This window comes from Prionailurus bengalensis, chromosome C1 (assembly GCF_016509475.1).
Source record: "Prionailurus bengalensis isolate Pbe53 chromosome C1, Fcat_Pben_1.1_paternal_pri, whole genome shotgun sequence".
In the NCBI taxonomy this organism is placed as follows: Eukaryota; Metazoa; Chordata; class Mammalia; order Carnivora; family Felidae; genus Prionailurus; species Prionailurus bengalensis.
The window spans coordinates 28,548,814-28,571,685 of NC_057345.1; the positions used below are offsets into that span (position 1 = coordinate 28,548,814).

At 54.1% G+C, this 22,872-nt stretch overlaps 1 protein-coding gene across 1 annotated transcript in view; it reads right to left on the reverse strand.

The window, feature by feature from the left end:
- GRIK3 (glutamate ionotropic receptor kainate type subunit 3) overlaps window positions 1–22,372 on the reverse strand; it is a 229,793-nt gene extending 207,421 nt beyond the window's left edge. The window contains exon 1 of the mRNA XM_043574515.1: window positions 22,095–22,372. Coding sequence (XP_043430450.1) covers window positions 22,095–22,209 — 115 coding nt within the window. The 5' untranslated portion in view covers window positions 22,210–22,372. The remainder of the gene's footprint in view (window positions 1–22,094) is intronic.
- Between the last annotated feature and the right edge of the window lie 500 nt (window positions 22,373–22,872).

Genomic DNA, 22,872 nt, shown 5'->3' on the forward strand with positions numbered 1-22,872 from the left:
AAGAGCAGCTCCACGCGAGAATGTACAGAAGAGTAACGGCTGACCCCCAAAGCCTAAACGGGCCACAGGAACCAATGGTCTGTGGTATGAAGCTGGCCCGTGCCTCAGACCAGAACCTGTGCCAGCTTGGGAAAGCCCAGAGACGACACCGGAACAGGACCCTGCAAAGCCATGCCTCACCCCCACCCCTGCACACCATCTTATGCCATGCCTCACCCCCACCCCTGCACACCAAGCCCCCGTGCTACAGAGAACTTCTTTCTCTCCTTTGACCATCCTACAATCTTTCCGACCCTCAAGGCCCTCACACATGCTGCTCCCTCTGCCTGGAACGCTCCTACATGCTTCACATGGCAATTCCTCCCCCTTCTTCAGGCCTCGGCCTGAATGCTACCTCCTCAGAGAGGCTCGCCCTGCTCCCAAAAAGCACAGAGTTGCCTCTCAATTATGTTCATGCCTAGCATTTGCTCTAATCCCTAACTGTGCGTGTACTGGCTTTTTCACTTGCTTACTGTTTGTCATCCCGAACACATTAGACAGGATCCCATGAAGAAGGGAATCTCATCCCTAGAGCCAGCACCTGAAACTCCGGGCGCATAGTAGGGGCTCAACCAGCGTTTATTGAGGGAAGGAGAGATGGGGGGGGGGAGGGGCGGAAGAAGCCAGGCAAGCAAGGTGAACTGCAGACCGGCTCCTGAGAATCAACCAGGATGGGTGTACTCTAAGCTAAGGTGTTCCTTTTCTGGCAGATTCTCAGACGTCTCTTCACATGGATCCCATTTAGATGATCTGGTTCCTCTAGGAAGACTCCATCCAGTAACTCACTGAACCCCACTCTGGGCCAGGCTAGCACAACTTTCAGTATTTTACATATGGTGCCCATCCACCTACAGGAGGTAAACCACACCGGATGGCCTCTTTGCTGAGCAGCTGGAGGTAAGTGGGGGGGTGGGGGGTAGAAAGCCTGGTGGGCACCAGAGTGAAGCAATCCCAGGTGGGCGTCTAGGATATCTGAACCTGCCACTCTGTGAAGTCGTTCTGACCCCACCAGGTGTTTGAGAGCTTCTTTATCCCAGTACTAAACACACTTAAGCTCCCTTTCTCCTCTCTCTGTCCCATCTCTTTGTCCCTCCCCATCTCCTCTGTTCTGAGTGCCTCTGTCTCAATCACTGGCTTCCTCTTCCTGACTCACTCTTTGTCTCTCAATAGGAATTCATCCACATTGGTTCATTCAAGGATGAAAACAGTGGGCTCAAAATAGAGTCTAAACATCCTGTTCCTGTCTTAGCATCAAGGGATCCTGAAGCCCAGGAAGATCCTGCCCAGATTCTATCAGGATTCTAGGTTCAGAAATCTGGAAAAATCCATACTCAGCAGTAACTCGTGTTTTCTCTAAGTATGCAGACACATCCTAGAGCGAATGGCTAAGGGCTCTGAAGCCGACCTCCCCCCCCCCCCCCGGGAACCCGGGTTCTGCCACCTACTGGCTGAGTGACCCAGTCAGTGCTCTCATGTCCCGAGCCACACACAATTTCTTCACCTGAAGATGGGGATGACTGGACCATTTCACAGGGTCGCTGCGAGGACTAAAGAGTGAATACCCAGAATTGCTTCCACACTGTCTGGCATTGTAAGTGCCCAGTAAGTCCTAGTGGGAGTTTTTTCCCAGTCTGGGTCTATTAGTTCTCGTCTTGTTTATTTGCTTTAAGTGTGAGCCTGCCTGCAGGGACAATGAGGAGAGGTAGTGCTGTCCACCCTGAGTGGGACACAGAGGAAGCCTTCTCTTTGCCACCCCTGGAGGGGCTGGCATCTACCCCGGCAAGGGGACCGTGCAAAGTCAATTCCAGCTGGCGCAGGAAGCACCGAGCCCAAGGGATATGGCGTGCTGCATGGGGCCTCTTACTCCCCCTCTTTGGGTTCCAAGCTCCCAGAAGGTGGATGACCCTAGATCCGCTAGTATGGGGGTGGGGCTGACATCCTCAGCATGACCTACTCAGGACTGGGAAGAACGAAGGCTACTCCAACAGACTGTCACAAGAGCTATGCCTCCAATAACCGTGAGGACCACCACACTTTCCAAAAGTCAAGACCTCTGGTTCCCACAGTGGGGCGGGTCTGAGCCCAGCCCCGGGAGGTGGCCCTGAACCATGGGCCCGGGAGACCTCCAGCGGGTGCCAGCTCCCAGGTGGTGTCGGGAGAAAGTCACTCACGCCTCGTCTTTGCCACGATACCTACCACCATCAGCCAAGGATATTGTCCCCGGGAAGAGACCCTCTTCCAGACCCAGAGAGGCCAGATGTCTAGAATCTTAAACCGGCTGCATCCGGGAGAGGCGGCATTTACAGACACTATTCTAGACACAGCCGCTGATTCATTCTTTGCTAAGTCTTCCCTCTGCGGCCACCTCCTGAGTCCTGACTGACACCAGACAACCCGCCCTCTCACTGTAGGTGCCCCTCAGCCGCAGCCTAGCCAAGGCAAGGGCGCCCAGCACCTCATGCCTGCTGGAGTGCGGGCACAGCCTCTCCCTGCCCTCCCCATTCTCCCCCAACCCTGGCCAAGCAGAAATGGAGGCTGTGCAACCCTCCTCCTCTGCATCCCCAGAGCTCAGAGGCAGGCGGGGAAAAGGGCGTGTGTCCCTGTGGCCTATTATCCAGGCCTGATTAGTTGCCGGGACTGTGTCCGCATGATGGGCCTGCGGCCACGGCGAACACCAGAGGGAGCCAGCACAGACAGAGGTTGTTAAAATGCTCCTGCAGGGGCGCCTGGGTGGCTCGGTGGGTTGAGCGTCCGCCTTCAGCTCAGTTCATGATCTCACGGTTCGAAAGTTCGAGTCCCACGTCGGGCTCTGTGCTGACAGCTCGAAGCCTGCTTTGGATTCTGTGTCTCCCTCTCTCTCTCTCTCTGCCCCTCCCCTGCTCATGCTCTGTCTCTCTCTCTCTCTCTCTCTCTCTCTCAAAAGTGGATAAACTTTTAAAAAATGTTTTTAAATGCTCCTGCAGAGCTCTGATGCCCCCACCACGTCATAGTGCCTCAAAGACACGGTAATGCGAAGGGACTCACAGCAAATTCTCTGCCCAGCACACATTAGCCTAATTGTGCGTGATGCTGCCCTAGAGATACACAGCATCACTCAGAGCCATCCAGGCACCAAAAGAAGGAAAAGGGCCAGGAACATCCCAAGCATGCCACTGTCCAGTGCCGGAGGACGTCTCCCAGAACTCCATCCCATCTGTGACTCCGGGATTCAGTCTGATCTGTCAAGCACTTATGAATGGTCTGCTCTGGGCCTCGTTTGGCATGGCTGCTGGAAATACACAGGGGAATCAAGATGGGGCCAGGCAGACCGGTGTTCAAATCTGGGAGACACCGTCACTTACCGAAGGGGTCCTCCCCCTGGCTAGGGCTTAGATCCCTCCTCTGGGAAGAGGGGATAAGGGCTCCCATCTTCGGGACATTGTAAGGGTTAAAGGAGATGGGAAAAGGGCTCAGCGAGCACTAGGTCTTATCATCACAGTAAATAAGAATGAGATGAGGGCCTTGCCTTTGAGAAGCTCCTGGCCCCCGTGGGGGTCAGGGACTCGGTGCCTGCAGGAGCCAACAGGAACCCAACGGGGAAGCAGGACCGGTGAGGAACAAATGTTTGAAATAAACGGCCCTCCTGGTCTGCGTCTTCTTCCCTCCTGATAATAAAACACAGCCACACAAAACATTTCACCTTTCCCTCTTAACTCCACAGCAAGAAGAGTACTTATGCTTTTACTGCATAACAGTAAATCGCCCCATCTTGGCGGAAGCTCTATAAAGACAGGTGGGGGCTGTGGCATGTGGGAATGTGGGAAAGGAAGCCGGAAACCCAAAACTTTATATAAAACATCCCAATTTGGGTATGTTGGCTAACTCAACCTAAGAAACTAATTCAACTTAAAATTAAATTGATGGCGGGGGGGGGGGGGGGAGAGGGCAGAACCTAGAAAAAGAGATCAGAAGGAGAATCCCTTAAATTCTAGGCTAAGAAGTCTGTCTCCAAGAGAGTAAACCATCAAAAGATGTTGTCATGGGTGTTGTTTTAATAACAGGATAAAAAAATATTAACAACTAGTTGGAGGCAAACACAAGAGGTTCCACAAGCTTCAGCGTGAGCTCTGGGGCCACCAGGGGGATGATGGGGAAGAAGATCATTTCTGCACCCACAAGAAGTGTTTTAACAACGGACGGTGCAGCAAGGCTCCGGGGGGCTCAGGGAAGGTTGTACCACTGCCTGGGTGTATCAGAGGAGGCTTCCTGGAGGAGGTGAGCCTATGACAGAACATGAAGTATGAGAAAGAAATGCAGCAGGAGAAGAGGGGAGGGCATTCAGGTGGAAAACACAGAATGCAGAAGCACGGGGTCAGAAACAGCCTCACCACCTGCCTCGAGCTGACAACGGGTCTGTGTGTGAAGAGGTGTTTCTGTGGAGTCCTGACTGGACTGGCTGAGGGAAGCCGCTGCCAGTGGCTGAGGACAGAGCAGAGCCAACCGGAGGGTGAAGCCCTATACGGTGGGAGGGTCTTGCAACCGACTCCCTCCCAAGACAGGGGGACACTGGAGGCTGTCCCTGCTTCCCTTGCAGCTGCCAAGAAATGGCATCAGAGAATCCGGTGCCCTCGCTAGAAGAATGGGGGGTGGGCGAGGAGCAGGCGACAGGGGAGGGACCAGGCTAAGAAAGGCCTAGCCAGGGGAATGGAAGCAAGAGATCCTCGGGGATCCAGGAAGCTGGCAAGAGCCCTCTCCCAAGCTTTTCCCCTCTCCCAAGCTTTTCCCCTCTCCTGACCCAGGCCACTCACCCCATTTTCTGCCTGAATCTGTACAAACAGGTTCAACAAATACTCCCTGAGCACCCACTTTGCGCCAGGTACTGGGATAGGTCTTTGCATCCATTATTAAAACCAACAGCGACCATGATGATGGATGACAGCGATGATGTCAATTACCATCTCTGAATGCTTTTGCCGCGTGCGTGACGCCAGGTTCTTTTCCTCATCTATAAGGTGGGGATAAAGTTCCTACTGCTCAGATTTGCTGTATTAAGTGAATGAATGTCAGGAAGATGCTCTTTGTGGTGTCTGACACACTGCAAGCCTCTAACACATCACGACTGTTACGTCTATGAGCACAGTAACACTGTGTTAGCACAGGGGGCTGGAAATTGAAACCACAAGGGGAAGCCCAGCCCAGCCAGATCTGTGTGGGGCTGTCACTCCCGCCCCTAATGCTGCAGTCCTAGGCAGCAGCGACCCCTGCGCCTGCCCTGCAGGTCAGAGGTCTCCCTCCTCCCACCTTCTGCCAAGGAGAAGGAGGGTTCCCTCCTCAGCGGGAGAAGGGGTTTCAGCTCAGCCACAGAGCTCCTTTCTTTTTTTAACGTTTATTTACTTTTGAGACAGAGAGAGACAGAGCATGAACGGGAGAGGGTCAGAGAGAGAGAGGGAGACACAGAATCTGAAACAGGCTCCAGGCTCTGAGCTGTCAGCACACAGCCCGACGCGGGGCTCGAACTCACGAGCCGTGAGATCATGACCTGAGCTGAAGTCGGACGCTTAACCGACTGAACCACCCAGGCGCCCCCAAAGAGCTCCTTTCTGAAGCCTCTCGGACAGGTTGTCACAAAGACCTAGCACTTGCAGAAGGTCTGACCCGCAAGCCCCGCCTGCCTGCTGAAGGAGACTGAGAGCAGCCCACCTGCCAAGGAGGGCTCATTGCCTTGTACAGCAGGAGACGGAACTCCCCTAGGGTTCCCCGGCCAACCCAGGAAACCATGAAATGTGGCCGGAGGCCCAGCTGAGCTCTCAGACGACCAGATGTGGTACCCATCGACAGAGGGCTCAGAAAACAGGCACATGGCTCTGGGGACGGTCCACTCACAGGTATCATGGCCTGGCCTCCAGTGCTCAGGCCTGGGGCAGAGGGAAGAGCCAGGCTTCTGAGAAGGACCCTGGACACTTGGTCCCCAACTAACCTGCCATTTGCCCGTCTCGCTGTCCTTTCTCACCTAGACTACTTCAACAGCTTCCTGATGGGTCCCCAGCTTCCATTTCACCCCCATGTAGTCACACCACACAGCCACCAGGATGACTTTTCAAAGGTTGCTCCCTTTCTACAGTCCTCCATGTCTCCCCAGTGCCCTTGGGATGAAGTCCAGCCTCCTTACCTTGGCTCGAGGCCCCCTACTCAGGCCTTATCTTGCCATACCCCCTCTCTCTGCTCTATTCACACTGGACTTCCTTGAGTTTTGTTTTGTTTTTGCTTTTTTAAATACAATTCTGCTGGTATTTGGCCACGTTTGACCTACAAAGCTGGCAGTTTCTTCTGGTTTAACTTAACACAACTGTCTGCCCCTTGGGCGTCTTAACATGCTGCTCCCTCTACCTAGAACCCGTGCCTCCCTCCTCCCCAGCACCTTCACCTCACTGTCCCTTTCTTCTTCCCCGGGTGTCAGCCCAAATGTCACTTCTTCAGGGAAGCCCTTCCTGGTGTTCCCCCAGGCAGCCTGCGCTTCCCTTCTATAACACGCTTTGAACTGGTAGTGACTCCTTGAGGTCTGTCCTGCCAGAATGCAAGCTCCGTAAGGGCCAGAAGCATATCTGTCTTGCTCCCCCTTGTAGTCCTAGCACCTGGCACAGGGCTGTATGTGCTCACAGTATGTGCTCACTAAAGGCTCACGGAGTAAAGACGTGCTGGTGTGAATGAGCCAAAGCTCTACCCCAACCAGCTGTGTGACCTTGGACCCACCCATTCTCCTTTACACATCGGTTTCTACAACTGCACGAGAAGGTAATCGTACCTACCTCAGAGAGATGTGCCAATTACGCGACATCAGGAGTGCCCGTGTATTTGGAATTACACTGCTCAAAAATATCGACAGGTCCTTCCTGGGGCTGGCTGCAGCCACCACTCTGAACTCAGAGTTTGTGAGTTCGTGGAGTTTGTGTAACCAGGGCGGGTGCGCTCCTTTCGGGGAGCTTAGAAAGCCTGGGGTTTTGTAGCATCACGGCTGGGGATGCCTGGAGTTTCACGGTGAAAGGAACCCGGAGTCCCCTGGGAACATCCTTGGCCAACGTGTTCTTGATTATCTCCCGTACCAGGAAGATCACTACTCCCGAGGTATTTTACTTAATCTTCAAATAGCACTGAATACGAGATGGCTGGCATTGAACCAAATTCTGCCTCCTTGGACCATCATCCCACTGGCTCCAATTCTCTCCGCTGGGACTTCTAAGGCCAGGTTTGCTCCCCCTTCTACACTACAGCCTTCAGAGATGAAGAGAATGACAGCCCTTACCTTCACATCTCCAAGCTCTGGATTTTGACCTTCATCTCAGCCTCCATACCTGTACCACGGGGCCAGTAAGTGCTGGACCTGACTCCTCTCCAGGTGGGGCTGACACCAAGCAGGAGAAAGCATTAGCATTTCTGCTCAAAGAGCGGGGCTGCGGGAGCCCCAGACCTTCCTTACTGCGGGCCTCAGAGCCAGACTCTGGGATCAAAGTCGCTCACAGAAAAAGCCACCTTCTGCCGGGTGAGTCAGGCTCAAAAGGCTGTCGGCCCTCTCCGGCCTCTGGGGGAGATTGATGCCTGCGTGGACGGATCGCTCCAATGTATTAGGTAGATAAAGAAATTGATTATTCCATAAATCATTGTCTCCAGGGAAAAAAATCCCAATTTTTTAAAAAAGAAAATCTTATAAATCTGCCTGAGCCCATGTGAGGGACAGTGTAGCCATTTCAGCTTAATTGTTTGAGAGTTTCTTTGCTACAGCCCTAGAAAAGGAAGTCCCCGAAGCTACTGTTTCCCAATCTAGATGTTCCTTCCCAAACTCCACAAATGGCCATGTCATGTCACGGACAAGATGGATTTACACTGCAGCAGGAAGAAGGTGAGTCAGCCAGAGAGAAAAACTTCCACCAAAGGAGGCAGACTCACATCTTCAGAGACAAAAATCAGATACTCGTCCCTACCCCCACCTTTCCTCCGTACTTACACTTACTCACCCGCCCCATCCAGAAAACATAAGGTTCCATTCTGACAAGAGACAGACAACTGGCCAAAATGAACCCTGACGGGGGCCCGAGGATAGGGTGTGACAGCTCGGGAGGAGGGGGCTCTCAGAACAGTGGAAGGAGTGATATGGTTTAGCAGCAAGGCAAGTAGAACAGAGGAGTAGAGGGTGAAAGGGAACAGACATGGCTTCCCAGCTGGCTCTGCTGTGTGATTTTTAGCTTGTTTCTTCTCCTCTCTGAGCCTCAGTGCCCCTCCCCAGCACCCAGGAGAATGAGAAAGATCCAAGTGTGGGGCTCTGGTCCAAACTGCACGTATCTGATTGTTCAAGGAACCATGGCTATCACTGAAGGTCACCTACATGGACCTAGCAGGAGGCCACTGAGTGACCACCAGGTCCAGGGAGGCTGCTTCACGCCCCCAGGCCCTCCACAAGTCCCTTGCCTGTGCACTCTGCAGTACACAGAGTGGACGCGCCACCCATGTTTGGTGAATCAGTGAGTCAGCCCAGAGTCCATGTGAAAACGACAGGAAATAAACACTAAATTACAAACAGCATAAAAATAGCCACATTTCCAAAGCAGATTTTTCTGATTCTCTGAACCCAAGCAGGAGCAGCAAAGAAACCAATCCTTTCTTCCTGAGATCTCTCAAGCCAGGGCTCCTGAAGAGCCCTGCTTTGTTGGTATCATAGCGCACTTCCCCTCTGCCCATTCCAGATCTTTCTGCTGTATGACTGAAAGGTGCCATCTTGTCTCCTACATCCTCGGAGCCTATTTACTTAAATGTCGCTCCGTGTTCAGAGGCACGTGTCAGTTCCTCGGAGTCTATCATCCAAATACTCTTAGGTTCCTATGCTCTTTGGCTTCTAGACCAGGTGTTCCGGCCAACCCAGAGTGCCTCGGTAATGGACACAAGCTACCCCTCTCTCAGAGGTATGCTGAGGCCACTCGGAGTGACTTTCTATCTAGGAGAGACCTTTGTCAATACCCAGGCCAATCACAAGGCTTCCCAGACACATCCAGGTGGTACAGCACCTGGTATTGCTGGGGTTCTTTGGGGAAAACCACAAAGCCGTGACACATTCCATTCCCATCACCTGAACGAAGAGTCGTTTTATTTACTAGCAGGAAATACGGCTCTATTATAGGTATGCAGGGTTCCACAACTCAGGAAATAATAACACACAAAATACTTTTAAGAAATCACATTTAGCAGGATAAAAATACATAACACAAGCCTACTTACCAAATGCAATGTGAAAGATGATGTTGACAAGCTGAGCAAAGATGCTTGGTATCGGGTGTGATATTTGACAATAGAAATGTTCGCTCATTTTGTCATCTGCTACTGCTCCCTAGCAGACAAGCTGTACAAGGCACCAAAGGCTTAGGCACAATTTATGTGTGTGGGGGTGGGGAATGAGCAAATTCTATCTGTTGCCTTCATTTTTTTTACTGTGAATTGCTTGATTTGAACGACCACAAACGATAGTTCTCACTAGCCTACCGTGTGCCTGCTAAACACCTCAGTCCAGTTTACGCACACCAGAATCCTAGAGGAATAGCATTCTGAAAAAGAATGCCTGTTTAGCAAGACCTTGCAATAACCACATCACCCCTGCCAGAAGAGTCAGCGGGCAGATGGCGCCCACTCACTACCCCAGCGCCTGACTGCTCTCCGTGGTGCTGAACACAGAGGTTAGGGGTGAACCTTAATCTCCCCGGCCTCGTGGGAACTTCATAGGGTGGATCCGTTATCTACAAGCCTTTCTAAACACACACGAATCTGGTTTGTACTTCTCCCTCAATGTGGAAAAATGTTTTATCAGTCTGTTTTTCAGTATTACAAAAATTTAGTCTCTATCTCAAGACTGAAAATGTAAAGCTTCAAGTGTATGTGTGTGTGTGCGTGTGTGTGTGTGTGTGTGTGTGTGTGTGAGAGAGAGAGAGAGAGAGAGAGAGAGAGAGACTGAGTTTTCTTAATATAGTGGAGGTCAGAGACTCATGTTTTCATCTGATTTTCCCATGGCTTCCCAAGGGAAGTGGCACAAATCATGTCCCCCATTTGGTCCTCAGTATCCTAATCTGTGATAGGAAAAGAATAGGGACAGGTACTGTCCTCCTGTAGTTCCAACACTTGGGGGACCCCCAGTTGTGTTCTGGTTCTTCCATGGACTCAGAAATAGTCCAACAAGGTGACCTTGCCTGGCCTTCTTCAGCACTGAAAGATTTCCTGGAGCCACAGGAGGACACAAGGCTCAGGTTCTCTTGCAACAAGCCAGGGATTCAACCTCTCTGCTCAGCTCTCCCCCAGCCCTCAACCCCCAGGGACCAGCCATAATTCAGCTAAACCTGAGAGTTCACCCATATTTTATTTACTGATTCAATGTTACGAGACAAGTAAAATAGACGGCTGTCACCTCTATTAAACTGGGCAGGAAAAATGGCCATGTAGGCAACAGGCTCTTTCTGCCCATAATGTGTCATCTGTTTCCTTGGGGAGGGAAGCAAGGAAGGGAGGGCATGGCCTCAGGGCAGAGCCCGGTTCTGTCATGCTCAAGAGGGGAAGCCCAGGGCCTCACTTCAAACCTGCCCTGGCCTCACTCTCAGCTACACAAATACAGCAGACCAATCAGCACAGTCAGGAATTGGGACCGTCACTTCAACACTTAAGTCTTCAGTTTCCCACTGATCCATTTAACAGGCTTGGGGTAAAGAATGGCTGTTGAGCCACAATCTGGGAAGCCTGTGCTAGAGAAGCAAACCTCCAACTGGTCATTTCTTAAAATAACACAAACACATAGAAATATACACATTCACACTCTCAAGAACCCAGTGCAGATGATGCACTCAACCCCAGGGCTAAATGCCCCAGGCTGACTGTCCATATAGCCTGAACACCTCTGCTTTACACAAAGCTGGCATGTAGACCTGTTGTCTAGACATCCTTGCAGGAGTAAGTGATGTGGTGAAGACGGAAAACAGAGAGGCCTGACCTATAATTGGCCACAGTGTAAGCGGTACAACATCCCTGTCTAGCAGCTGTCCTAAGTGGCCAGCCTATTAAGGATGAGTAGCAGAAGTTCTCTTGCTGGGTTCAACAACCCAAGGGAGCAGCAGGGATGATTAGGGGCAAGTGGGAAGGAGAAACAGATGAGGTCAGGAAGACAGGAGGATCATGAGCCCTTCTTCAATTTCTTCTGGAAACAGACACCTTGTGTCTCTCACGAGGAGAATCATCACGGTATGAACCAAACAATGGATATGAAGACCAATCTAGTCCCGGGAACGAAGGATCCACTCCCCTGAATATCCCAGTTCTGCCCAAGCTACTACGTGGGAAAAGTCTTGGTATAGAAGGTGTTGAATTCATGTGTCAGAACACCACAGACATCATTAGAACTCTGACTTTGTAGAAGGCTCTAATAATGCCTTTCATGAAATCTTGTTGACCAGATGGAAAAAATGTTGAGCTGAGTAACAGGGCAGGAGTGCGGACTTCTACTCAAATGACTGTATTCATCAATGCATTCATTTATTCAACAGTTATTAATCACCTACTATGTGCCATCCACTGTGCTAGGCGCACCAGATGAAGTGGTGAATAAGCCATCGGGGTCCCTGCTTATATAATAAGTGCTACAATAAGGGAAATACAGGGTGCTGTGGGGGCCCAAAGAAGTGGGCAGACATGAAGAAAAGCTTCCTGGAGGAAAAGACACGTTTGCTGAAACCTGAAGGATGACTAGAAGTTGTCTGCAAAGAATAACAAGAGTGGAGGCCCCAGGGTGTGAGGGAAGGCACGGTGCCTCCTGCGGACTTGGGTGTTCAGTATAGTGGAGCGCAGAGTGTGTACAAGGCAAGGAGGGATGCAGTATAGGTCTGCCAACCGGGGCATGTCCTAAAGGGCCTGAAAGTATAAGGAAGCTAGTGGGGTTTTGAAGCGGGTTAAAGTATAGGATCGTGGATCCATGATTCCTGAATTAAGCCAACAGACTCTGACGTTGGTCATTTCCTGCCTAAGGCGTCGATGGCAGAAATAGCTGAAGGGAGGGAAGGCGGGCTCATCTCAGGCTCAGATGGCACGGAGCAAGGCAAACAATGGAAGAGGAGCCGCAAAACCTACACTGTCCAGAGCAGCAATTCCCAGCCCCCACCGTAGTGTAGGCCAATAACCACTTAACCTGTCCACCACAGACCCCCCAGAGGGAGGCCAGGTGAAATCCATGCCTACTTCCTGAGGATGCTGAACCAGAAGCAGGCTCTGGTGGTCCAGGAACAACGAGCAAGAATAACTGCCTGAAGGTTCCATGGTGGGATTTACTGAGGATAAATGACAGGTCCTGCCTTTAGGCTCAAAAGATCAACTGCCAAAGGGAAGATGAGAGAAGTTATAGATCAGCAGCGATGCCTGTGAAAAAGACCAGGGGATCTCAAGAGACCGCCAGCTCAGTCTAACTCGGCAAAGTGAAGTAGCTGCTGAGAAGGCTGAACTGGCCTGGGCTGTACAAGGAGACACCGAAGCTGAGGTCCGAGGAAGCCAGGCGCTCACTGGGTGTAACACACAAGCAGCACTGGGGTTAGCTTAGCTCTCAACGCCTGGTGGGAAGAACTGAGCATCTCTAATTGGGAGAAATGCCTTTACATTTCCGTAGGGTTGCATGGGAGGATAGGGAGCAGACCAGAACCAGAACCAGTGAGCATGGCTATTGTACCATAAGAGTAATGGACACCATTTGTTGAGTGCTTCCCATGGTTGTGGTCTAAACACTTCATATGCATTAATTCATTTAATCCTTATAACAACCCTGTGAGGCAGATACCATTATCATCATCATCATCATCGTCATCATCATCGTTATTATTATTAGATAAATTTGCCCAAGATCACACAGGTGGGAAGTGATGGAGGCAGGCCTCAAACTCGGGCCAGAAGATTCCAGAACCTGTGAACTTATCCACATGCTAGATTGTAAAAGTGCATTGAAAGCTGCTCTTGTGCGAGGCATACTAATTCTCACAATGAGCCCACGCGGCCAAATCTATTATTATCCCCATTTTGCAGATGAGGAAATCGAAGGCTAAGTGACTTATCCCAAGGGCCAGAGCCTGGACGGGGGAAAAGGTTTAAGTTCAGACAGATGGATCTCAGAACCTATACTCCCAACATCCAAGTTCTATCGCCTTCCCTGGGACTGCAGGGAGACAAGTTTTGGGGGGGGGGTGGGTATTTGCAACAAAGATTGGAGTCAGCCGAAACATTCGCAGTAAAGAACAAAAGAGGGTCAAAAGTAGTAAGCTTCCTATCTCGGGTGATGTTCCATCAGAGACCAGATATCCACCTATAAGGGGGGTTAGGGGAAGGTCCCTCCAGTGACTGAGAACAGTGGTCCTCAAAGGGTAGTGCCCAGAGGAGCAGCATCAGCATTATCTGGGGACCTGTCAAAAGTGTAAAATCCCAGGTCTCACCCCAGACCTATCAAATGAGAAGCTCTGCGGGTGCCCAGCAATCTGTAGTTTAATGAGCATTCCAGGTGATTTTGGTGCAAGGCTCCGGTTGAGAACCAGAGGCCTAAGAATGACCCCTGGGGTCCTTTTCAGCCTAGATTCTGTGATTCTCCACCACAGATAGGAAATGTGATGCGTGGAGCCCTGGGAAGTCCTTGGCTCCCTGCTCCTGCTTTTCCGCCCAATTGGGCAGGCTTTTTGGAATAGCATATTTCAGTTCTGCAAAGCAGATGCAGGAAGGCTTTGCAGAAGTCTCCCTCGTTCCCATATTTAAAGAGCTCATCCCTGCAGTTGTTCTGAGAACTCTATAAACCCCCTTCCATCGGCAGCCTGTCTGCATCAGTCCCTTTAATAGCGCAAGGCTTAATTGTCTCCTATGGATCGGAACCCTCTTCACACAAACTGGAATCTTAGCTCCTTCTCGCTCCCTTTTTTCCCCTGCCTTCCTTAACCACCATTCAGCATGGCACCAAAGGATTTGGAGTCGAAGCTGCCACTCCCCCCGGATCTCACTCCATCTCATTATCTCCGATCTGTATGATCACCATGGGGACTCTCTCCTCCCCAGCTCTTGCCGTGGCCTCATTACTTGATGTCTCCCAGCAGAGCCAGCGGTCTCTATCCCCTGGGGCCCAGCCTCTAGCCGCAGACCCTCTCTGGGCCATACTAGCCTGCCCAAGAAGCAAGACTGAACTCTACATCCAAGAAGGACTGACAAGGATTCTCTGGATCAGTCCCTAAAGAGCATCCCACAACCAGGGTGTCCTCGGTCCTGAATACATGCAAAATGCATTTCAGCTAAAACACTGCACCTGGGAGGAAGAACCAGCACCCCATGGGCTGCAGGTATGTGATAAATAGCAGGTCAGGAGGAGTCTGGGAGCTGACACACAGAAGCATCCCAAAGGGCACCTCTCTCTCCCCCTAATGTGGTAGATAATTGTCACAGGCAGCCGGACCCTACCATTTCCACTACAGGGCATGTGGGTGTGTGGGCAATGGGTAAATAAATGCCAGGTATTGAGCGGCACGGAGTACTGGGCACCAGGGTTGGCACAGGGTACGCAGGAAGCAGACAGCCTCAGAGCTCACAGTCTGATGGCAGGAACATGGCCTCCAACCTTGGAGAATCCTTTCTCTCCCAGCATTTATTAAACATCAAGCACTGAGCAAAGAGCTTCATACACTTTATCATCTTTAATCCTCGCACTGACTCTGTGAAGACGATACTCTAAGGTTCGGCCACAGGAAATTTTTGCAGGTCAAAAACATCTGAATGTAGTCTCACTTAATCTTAATACTTCTATCTTAAAATGAAAAAACGGAGACCCAGGGGTAAAGTGACGCGTCCAAGGTCACGCGGCACAGACATGTGAGACTCACGGTCTAACTCAGGTCCACCACAGTTCATCAAACCCAAGCCATGCCATTACGTGTTGAGGTGCCAAAAAAGAAAACATCCTGTAGGCAACCCCAGCTATGACACGTGAGACACGTACTGACTTCAGAGAAGGGAGAAGGGAGAGGAGGAAAGTCCATCCTAGAATCAATGAAATATATTATTTGGTTCCCCCGCAAAAATTCATTCTGCCTCTTGGTAATGATGCGGGGGGAGCTGGCCTTACACACTCTGGAGCAGCTTCTGGCCTAACGGGGGAGGCAGGACACGCACGCACTAGAGAAAGCCCTAGACAAACCCACAAAGCATAACTACAGCCAAGGCCAATCAGCATTAGCAAACAAGGTACAGAGGTCCAAGGAAACAAGGAGGGCGACATGGGAAAGTGAGCTTTGGGGAGAGGGGAGAGCCAGGTTTGAGTAAAAGGCAGTGGGACCCTGGACATAACTCCAAAGGAAATAGAATGAGGCAAGGCGGGGCAGAGTGCTCTGTGCTGCCTATAAAAGGTGGCCGACAGGGAACGAAAGCCAAATCAGAATGACCTGTGGTCCTCAAACCCAACCCCTTGGCCCTTGACCCAGTGTCCCCACTCCCAATCACACTCAGGTAGGATTTCGTCTCTGGGGCACAAAGAGAAGCAGACGAAAACGGTGACTCCATGAGCAAACACAGGTACTGGTCCAGGCCAATGAGGCACTTAGGGGCACAACACTTAAGGAAGCGCCCACTCTCGTGGTCAGTCGTGCGAATGCAGGGTCACCACTAGAGAGCCTGCTTCAACTCTGCTCCCTAGCTGCCTCGCTCACCTCCCCCCGGTGCTGGCCCTGTGCTGGTGTCAGACCCCTCAAACAACAACAAGAAGAAATGCTGATCTTTGGACAGCATTTAAGTTTTTCTGGAAAGATGTCGTACCTCTTTGGCTCTGTGAGGCAGACAGTATCGTCCCCATTTTTACAGAAGGGGAAACTGAGGTCCTGGAAAATACCATGAGCCCTCTGATTGTGCTTATCCCAAATCTGTCACCTCTTTAGGGGCTCTCAGCATGCAGTTTCCCCCCACTTCCAAAACAGTTCCGTCCCTGGAAGCCACCATTATTCCAGCCTCCTGGGTCCCCCAGAAGAAGGAACATGAGGGACAAGGAGAGTAAATTTGATTTTGCCTTTGCTCTTCCAGAGGTGGCATGGGGAAGGGTGGACTGAGCAGCTCCTGCACCGACGTCCCCACACCCTACCACAGTGTCTGAGACAGCAACAAATATTCCAGGGCCCAGCGTCAGTGGCCTCGGATTGTCCACCTATCTCAGTGACTGGCAAGACAGGCTCTATTCGGAAGGGCAGAATGTGACTCTTGCTTAAAAATAAAATGACCATAAAACCTATTAGCCTGGAAAGGATGTCGGAAGGGAGAGGGGATGGGATTGGGGAGGGGAAAGGGAGGTGAGGGGAAAAAGAAGAACAGAGAACAATTCGCGACCACCTTCTCTGGCCAGGTCACTAGCTGATGAGGACAGAGGCGAAGACGAGGCACAGACATGGAGCCCTTCCCTCATGGCTCTGACGATGTCTTTGAGGACAGCTCGGTGGTTTCCAGGGGGACATGTAGGCTGGAGTCCCCGGAGCAGAAGGATTCCTATGGGTGGACCAGCCATAGCCAAGGGAGAGTCCATCCTTTATTTCAGGCTTCCAGGGAAGCACTGGGCAGAGTCCAGAAGCCCAGACAAAGTGAGATGTAGTCAGTGTAAGTGTCTATTGGTGGGAGGGTGGGAAAGACCATCCATCCTTTCCCATCCAGGAAGCGTATCTGCCACACAGCTCATCAACAAGGGCTATCTGCTTCTGAAAACTGGCACTGGCAGGGTTAAATGTCACAGAACTTACAGAGCCACCTCCAACACAGGGCCAAACACAGCCCGGCCCTGTGAGGACACACTCAGCGCCCAGAGCCGTGGGGGTGGGGGTGCTCCATTCAGCACTGTGCAAACTGGTGGTGCTTCCTCGTCCTCCGCCCTCACGGACCGTCAAACACGCAGGACCCCTGCAGTCAGGCCGACAGGAGTTCTTATCCGTCTACCACTCACTGCTCGTGTGAGCTTGTGCAAGTGACTTTGCCAAGCTTAGTTTCCTCAACTGCAAAATGGAAATGATGCCCGCACGGCAGTGAAGGTTAAATAAGATGGGGGAGGGAAATGCAGCGGCATTTACTGAGCACTTACTATGCGCCCGCATTACTAGTCAGCGTGTGAAACACCGCGGTGCCTGGCACCTAGTAAGCACTTCTTAAGTGGGGGTCATTGTTATTGTCGCATTGCTGTGCATTATTTTGATGTCACTCCTGACCCAGGTGGGGTCCCAGGCAGGAGACACAGGGATACCTCGACACAGGCACACTGCCCCCTGGTGCTGCTGTCGGGGAACGGGCACCTGGGAGAACAGCTATTCTGGCGAACAAGCCCCAGCCCCGTCTGCACTAGGCCCTGGGCCCATCCATGCATCCAAAGCTCCAGCCCCATCACACCAGCCTCGGGAGGACCAGCCCTGTCCCCAGAACTTCAGTCCTCTCTGCTGCTGCCCAGCCAGGTGGAGCACTGGCTCTCGCCTCTCTGCATTCCCTCTGGAGGGTCCATGGCTCGGGCTGAAGCCACAGGAGGCAGGGGCAGCAGTCTCTCGCAGAATGGAGGAGGCTTGGCCTCAGCAGATCAGAAACAAACCCAGCTGCTGAGTACCACCAAGTCTCCTCTGACAAGCACACCCCAAGCAGCCTCTACCACCTTCCCTGTACATGGCCTCGTGCCTCCCCCAAGAGGAGGGAGCGCTGTGATGTCCACAGAGGAATCTGTGCTTCCTGCCCCCTTGCGTCCCCCCACTGCGAGGGGGTTGTTTCCTAGAGCAGGGACAGAGAGTGCCTGCCGGAACAGGAGGACTCAGGGAGGCTCCCAGGCCCCAGAAAGGACCCTAAAAGCAGCCAAGCAACCTTGCATTCCTGAAAGGGTGGGGGGGATAAAGGGCCGCCCCTCAAAGCCCTTTCAAAATAGCACATCAGGCTGGACTGGCTGTCAGGCCAGCAACAGGGGAATGCAAATGACCTTGGAAGAGCCTAGTCAGGACACAGTGCCTGGCTCACCCTGCATAAGTCACCTCTAAAACCCCCAGCTCATCCTGATGTCAAAAGACTGTTTAGCGCAGTGTGAGGCAGGCATCACGAAGAAATTAAACTCCAGCTTTGAGGAAGAGGGAAGCCCGGGCTGACAGGAGCGGCTGGGCTGGAAAGTGGAGGCAGAAATTGCTCAAGTTAATGCCTTCCAAGGCCCCTCGGGCCACTCCCAGGTCTTGTCTGAAGCTATTTACTTCCAGGGGGGAAAGCCCTATTGATCTTCATTCAGCTCCTGTCTGCTCCTACAAGGCGGCAATGTTTCAGCGCATCACCAGTCACTGTAAGAAATTCCTCATTGTTTTACACACGGCTCCCAAACTCAGGAGACGAATGGTCAGGACCGTTTGGGTGAACTGATCGGAGACAATGAAGACGGGGCTGGTTGGGGAACTCTGGGGGAGGGGGATCTCGTTCCCCAGGGAGAGACTGCTGTGACTGCCCGCTGGCCACCCCCACCCGCCCCCGGCCCAGGTTCTGGGTCTTGAGGCTCATCTGTTCTGCTGTCTGTAGATGCTCAGAGAGTCCAGAGCTGAGCCAGTCCTTCCCTCTCTACCCCACCCCCATCCCCAACACATACACCTGCTTTATGTCTCTGCAGTCATTTGGCTCCCAACCCCCCCCCCGGCTGGCTAGAGATCATCACCATCCACCAGGGCTCCCCAGCTGCCGCCACCACTGTCTGGTTCCCTTTTCAAGTTCCAAGCTGGCCCTCGATCCTACCATATGCATGTAATACGAGGGAGCCTCGTGTAACCATGAAACCTACAGTGGCACGGACAGTCCCCACCGTCTGCACTAAAAGGAACTTTGAAGCCACAGAATATCCCAAACCATCACAGCCAATCCAACGGTGGTTTACAGATGGGGAAACAGAGGCTCAAGGTTGGGGGGAACAGTGGGATTTGACCACAATGGCTCAGTAAACGGGCAGAAGAGAGAGCAGAAAACCCAGGCCTCCTAGCTCCCAGCCTAGGGCCCCTCCACTTCAGCTTCTAGGTCATATAACCAGGAAATCCAGGTTCCCACAAAAGGTCACTGAAGCTCATCTGGCTGAGATGATCCATGCATTAAACTGCTTCCCATGAGTTAAGACCAGAATCCATCCCAACAATAATAACGATGATAAGAGTAATAATAAAATGCCGAACAATATGCCTTGAAAACCTTCAATGAGCAACACTTGATAATCACACGCAGATACATCTTTCACATATTCATATAAAATAATCAATGATCATTTTTTCCCGCAGACTACAATCCAATTACTCTCTCTCCCTCGCTCTCTCCCTCGCTCTCCTTTGTTACTTGCAAACCATCCAAGCAATCAATGCCTTGACCTCTCCCTCTGATAGACACAATTACAAAAAGACAGAGCAATGCAATTCATCTATTCAAGACGGATTGTTTGAACACTCTGTCACACCGCTGAGCTATCCATCTCCTTGTCTAAGAGGAAATTTCAGCCCCCAAAAAAGGCACAAAGAGAGGGGGCGGGTACACTGCTCCCAGCCCAGAGAGCCCCTCACACACCTGCAGGAAAACCCTCTCCCAAGCTGGTGTTTGAGGATGCCTGCCTGCTGGAGAATTCGGCTCCAGGAACAGCCAGCTCAGGCACGAATCTCGGGAACCACAAAGCACCCAGCATACTCCCGAACCCCATTTCCAGGACCTCAATTCCTGCAGCCTCAGGCAGAAAACCCTGGAATCCCACGGGTGGATCAGAAAAGGGAGATGGTGGGGGACCCAGCCAAGGCAGTGTGTTTAGGTTCTGCATAAGTGTGTGTGTGTGCACGCACGCGCGCGTGTGTGTGTGTGTGTGCGCTCCCGCGCGCATGGGCCCGCCCATGTCCACTGTGCTTCCCTGGCCCCAGCTAAGGCTCCAGCCCGGACTCCCAAGGATGGAAGTTCAGCTCCCTAGGAAGCTCCAGAGAAGCCCAGAGGCCTCGGAGCCTTCCCATCTTCCATCTAAGCTGGCACAGCTCCGGCGGTCACGTTTGGCATCCACACAGCACCCCAGTCCTCGGGCTGGGAATCAAATGGGGCAGGGCTCTCTGATATAAATGGCTTGGGCCGACGTGCTAATTAATCCTGGGGCTTAATACAAAGAAGATTAGAAGAGAGGAGGGCTTTGCCATCCTTAATTGCATTATTACAACATGAACCCAAGAAAGGGCAGGCAGGCTGGGGCTTCCCCTCAGAGCAGTGAAGAGCCCCCAGTGAAGTCAATTTCACAATAAGAGGGGGCAGGTAAGGACACACCATCCTGCCCCTCCTTAGCTCATCCTTCTGGGGCTGTCCTCACCTTCTCCTGACTTCCTGGGGCCCCAAAAACCTCCACCCCTGAAGCTAGGCTGGGAGCATACCCAGCTCCCCGCGTGCAGAGGAAAGGAAAGTGCAACGCGTGGGACGCGCACAGAGCACCTTTTGGGGCCCCTCTCCTTTCTCTCAAGGGCACTCTACCACGTAGGCCCCCAAAAAGCAGGGAAGGAAGGAGGGAATGAAAGAAGTGCTGGCCCAGTACTAAGGTTGTGCCCGCCCCTGGAATGCTAACCAAACAGGGAGCTGGGGCAGGCAAAAAAAGCAGATACAAGACGTTGCTTGGCTTGCCAAGAGCAGCCTGGGCTGCAAAGGGTTAAGCCTGACCGTGAGGGATGTCCCTAGAGTCCCGTGCCTGGACTCCTCTGCCTCCTGTGCCTCTTGTGCCTCGGGTGTGAGTCTGCCAGGGTCCCGGGCGTGGACTCAAAGACCCCAGCGTGGGCAGCGCTGAGCACCGCGCACTACCCCCACCCGGATATTGAGTTCCAGAGGTTGTGGTATCCAGGAGCGAACCACGAAGACGTACCCCTCAACCCCCCGATTCCTGACCACCTCCTAGGAAAACCTCAAGTACGGAAACCAAGCCCGACCTCGGTTCTCTGCATCCCCTCAAGCCTCTAGCAGTCCTCTCCTGGAGAAGAGCCACAAGGGGGGAAGGTGGCCCTGGCTCAGCAGAGCTCTCTGCCCGCCCTGTGCCAGATGCTGGTGGTGGCGCCTCGCGAACCCAGGAGGCCCAAGTCTCCGGCCTGGCGGCAGGCTCCCGCGCGGCCAGGCCGGGCCCAGCCCCGGCGGGCGCGGGCCTGGGCCCCGCAGGGTCTCCCGCACTGCCCAGAGCGCTGCCTACAGGGTGCCTGGGGCGGCCACAACAAAGTTAAAGCCCGGAGTAGGAGTCTCCGGCGAGAAGAGAGCGGAGACGCGGCAGCCCCGGAAAGCCGCGCGCAACCCCGCCAGCCGCCGCCAGCTGCGGAGGGATTTCGGCTAACTTTACAAACCGCTCGCATCCCTCCCGCCACGTTCCCGGCCGCGGCGGGCAGCCTCCGTGGCTTCCTTCCCCGCCCCCCCTTCCCCCCAGCCTCGAGGGAACGCAAGAGCAACCGGCCGGGGCTGCCCCTCCCCTCCCCCAAGCCACCGGGCTGGATGGGGCACCCCCGAGGCCGAGGGCGGCCGCCGGGAGGAGAGACCCGCCGCCCCCCCCTCCCCTCCGTCCTGCGAAGCCGTCCCTCGCGTCCCCGCCGCGGCCGCTGGAGCTGTTCCCCAGGTGGGGGCGGGGGCCTGCCGGGAGCGAGGAGGAAAGAGAAGTTGGCGCCTTCCCCCAGGGTTCCCGCTCCGCGGAGAAGCCCGCTCCCACAACTCGGTCTGTGGCCGGTCGTGCCGGCAGTGGCCGGGAAATGAGCCCTCCACTCGGGTTGGGGCTGGAACGCTTCGCTCCTCTCCGCCAGGTCTGGCCTCTCACGAGCGCTCCAAGGGCCCCTCGCCCGCCGCGGCCCGGCTGTCTCCTCCCCACTAAGTAGGGCCCGTGACCCCCGGCTCTGGAACTTTGCCCTGACCGGGACGAGCTCCCGGTGGTCACCCGGCCCCGGCGGCCCGGAGAGATCGGGAAAAATCTCTTGGGATCGCGTTCGTTGGCTCCCCATGGCCGCCCCCGCCCGGGCGCACAGAGACCCCCGGCTCCGGGGAGCCCTTACCGATCCGGATGACGTGGGGCATCCCGCGCGAGTCCGGGATCCAGAAGGCGCACACGAGGAGCCCGGCCCAGTATTCCCAAACCAGACTCCGGAGGCGCCGCCAGGGAGCGGTCATCGTTGGGCGCCGCCGAGCGTGCCCGGGGCGCGGCCGTGGCGGGCTCCCTGGGGCGGCAGCTCTAGGCGCGGGCGCGCAGCAGCCCCCGAGGCGCCGCCTGGCCCAGCTGCCCGGCTCCCGAGCGCCGCTGCGAGTGGGGGGCGCCCCGCGGCGCCGCGCACATCTTACTGGGGGGCCGCCCCGCCGGCGCCCGCCCCGCCCGGCTGCCGCCCACGGGTCGCCCGCGAGCGAGGCTCCTGGGCTCCGCCCGGGCTGCGCTCGGGCTCCGCTCGGACTCCGCTCCGGCTCGCGTCGGCTCGGCTCCCGCGCGGGCTCCCACCTGCCCCGGCTGCCGGGCGCTGGCGGGCGGGCTGCACGCGTCTCCGGCCGCTCCTCCTCCAGCCGCCGCCAATGCTATCGCCCGGGCTCGCACAAAGCCCCGGAGTGGAGTTGCACGCGCGCACACACTCCCTCCCAGCCCCCTCCCCGCGCCCTGCCTCCCGCCTCCCGCGCCGCCCGCCGCCCGCGCTCCCTCCGCGCACTCCCCCGCGCACACACACTTCACACTCACGCCCGCCGAGGCGTACACTCGCGCTCTCACACCTGCGCAGGGGGCGGGGAAGGGGACCCTGGACCCGGTTTAGGGGGACGCCCGGAGAACGAGGATTCTCCTCGCTTCCCAGA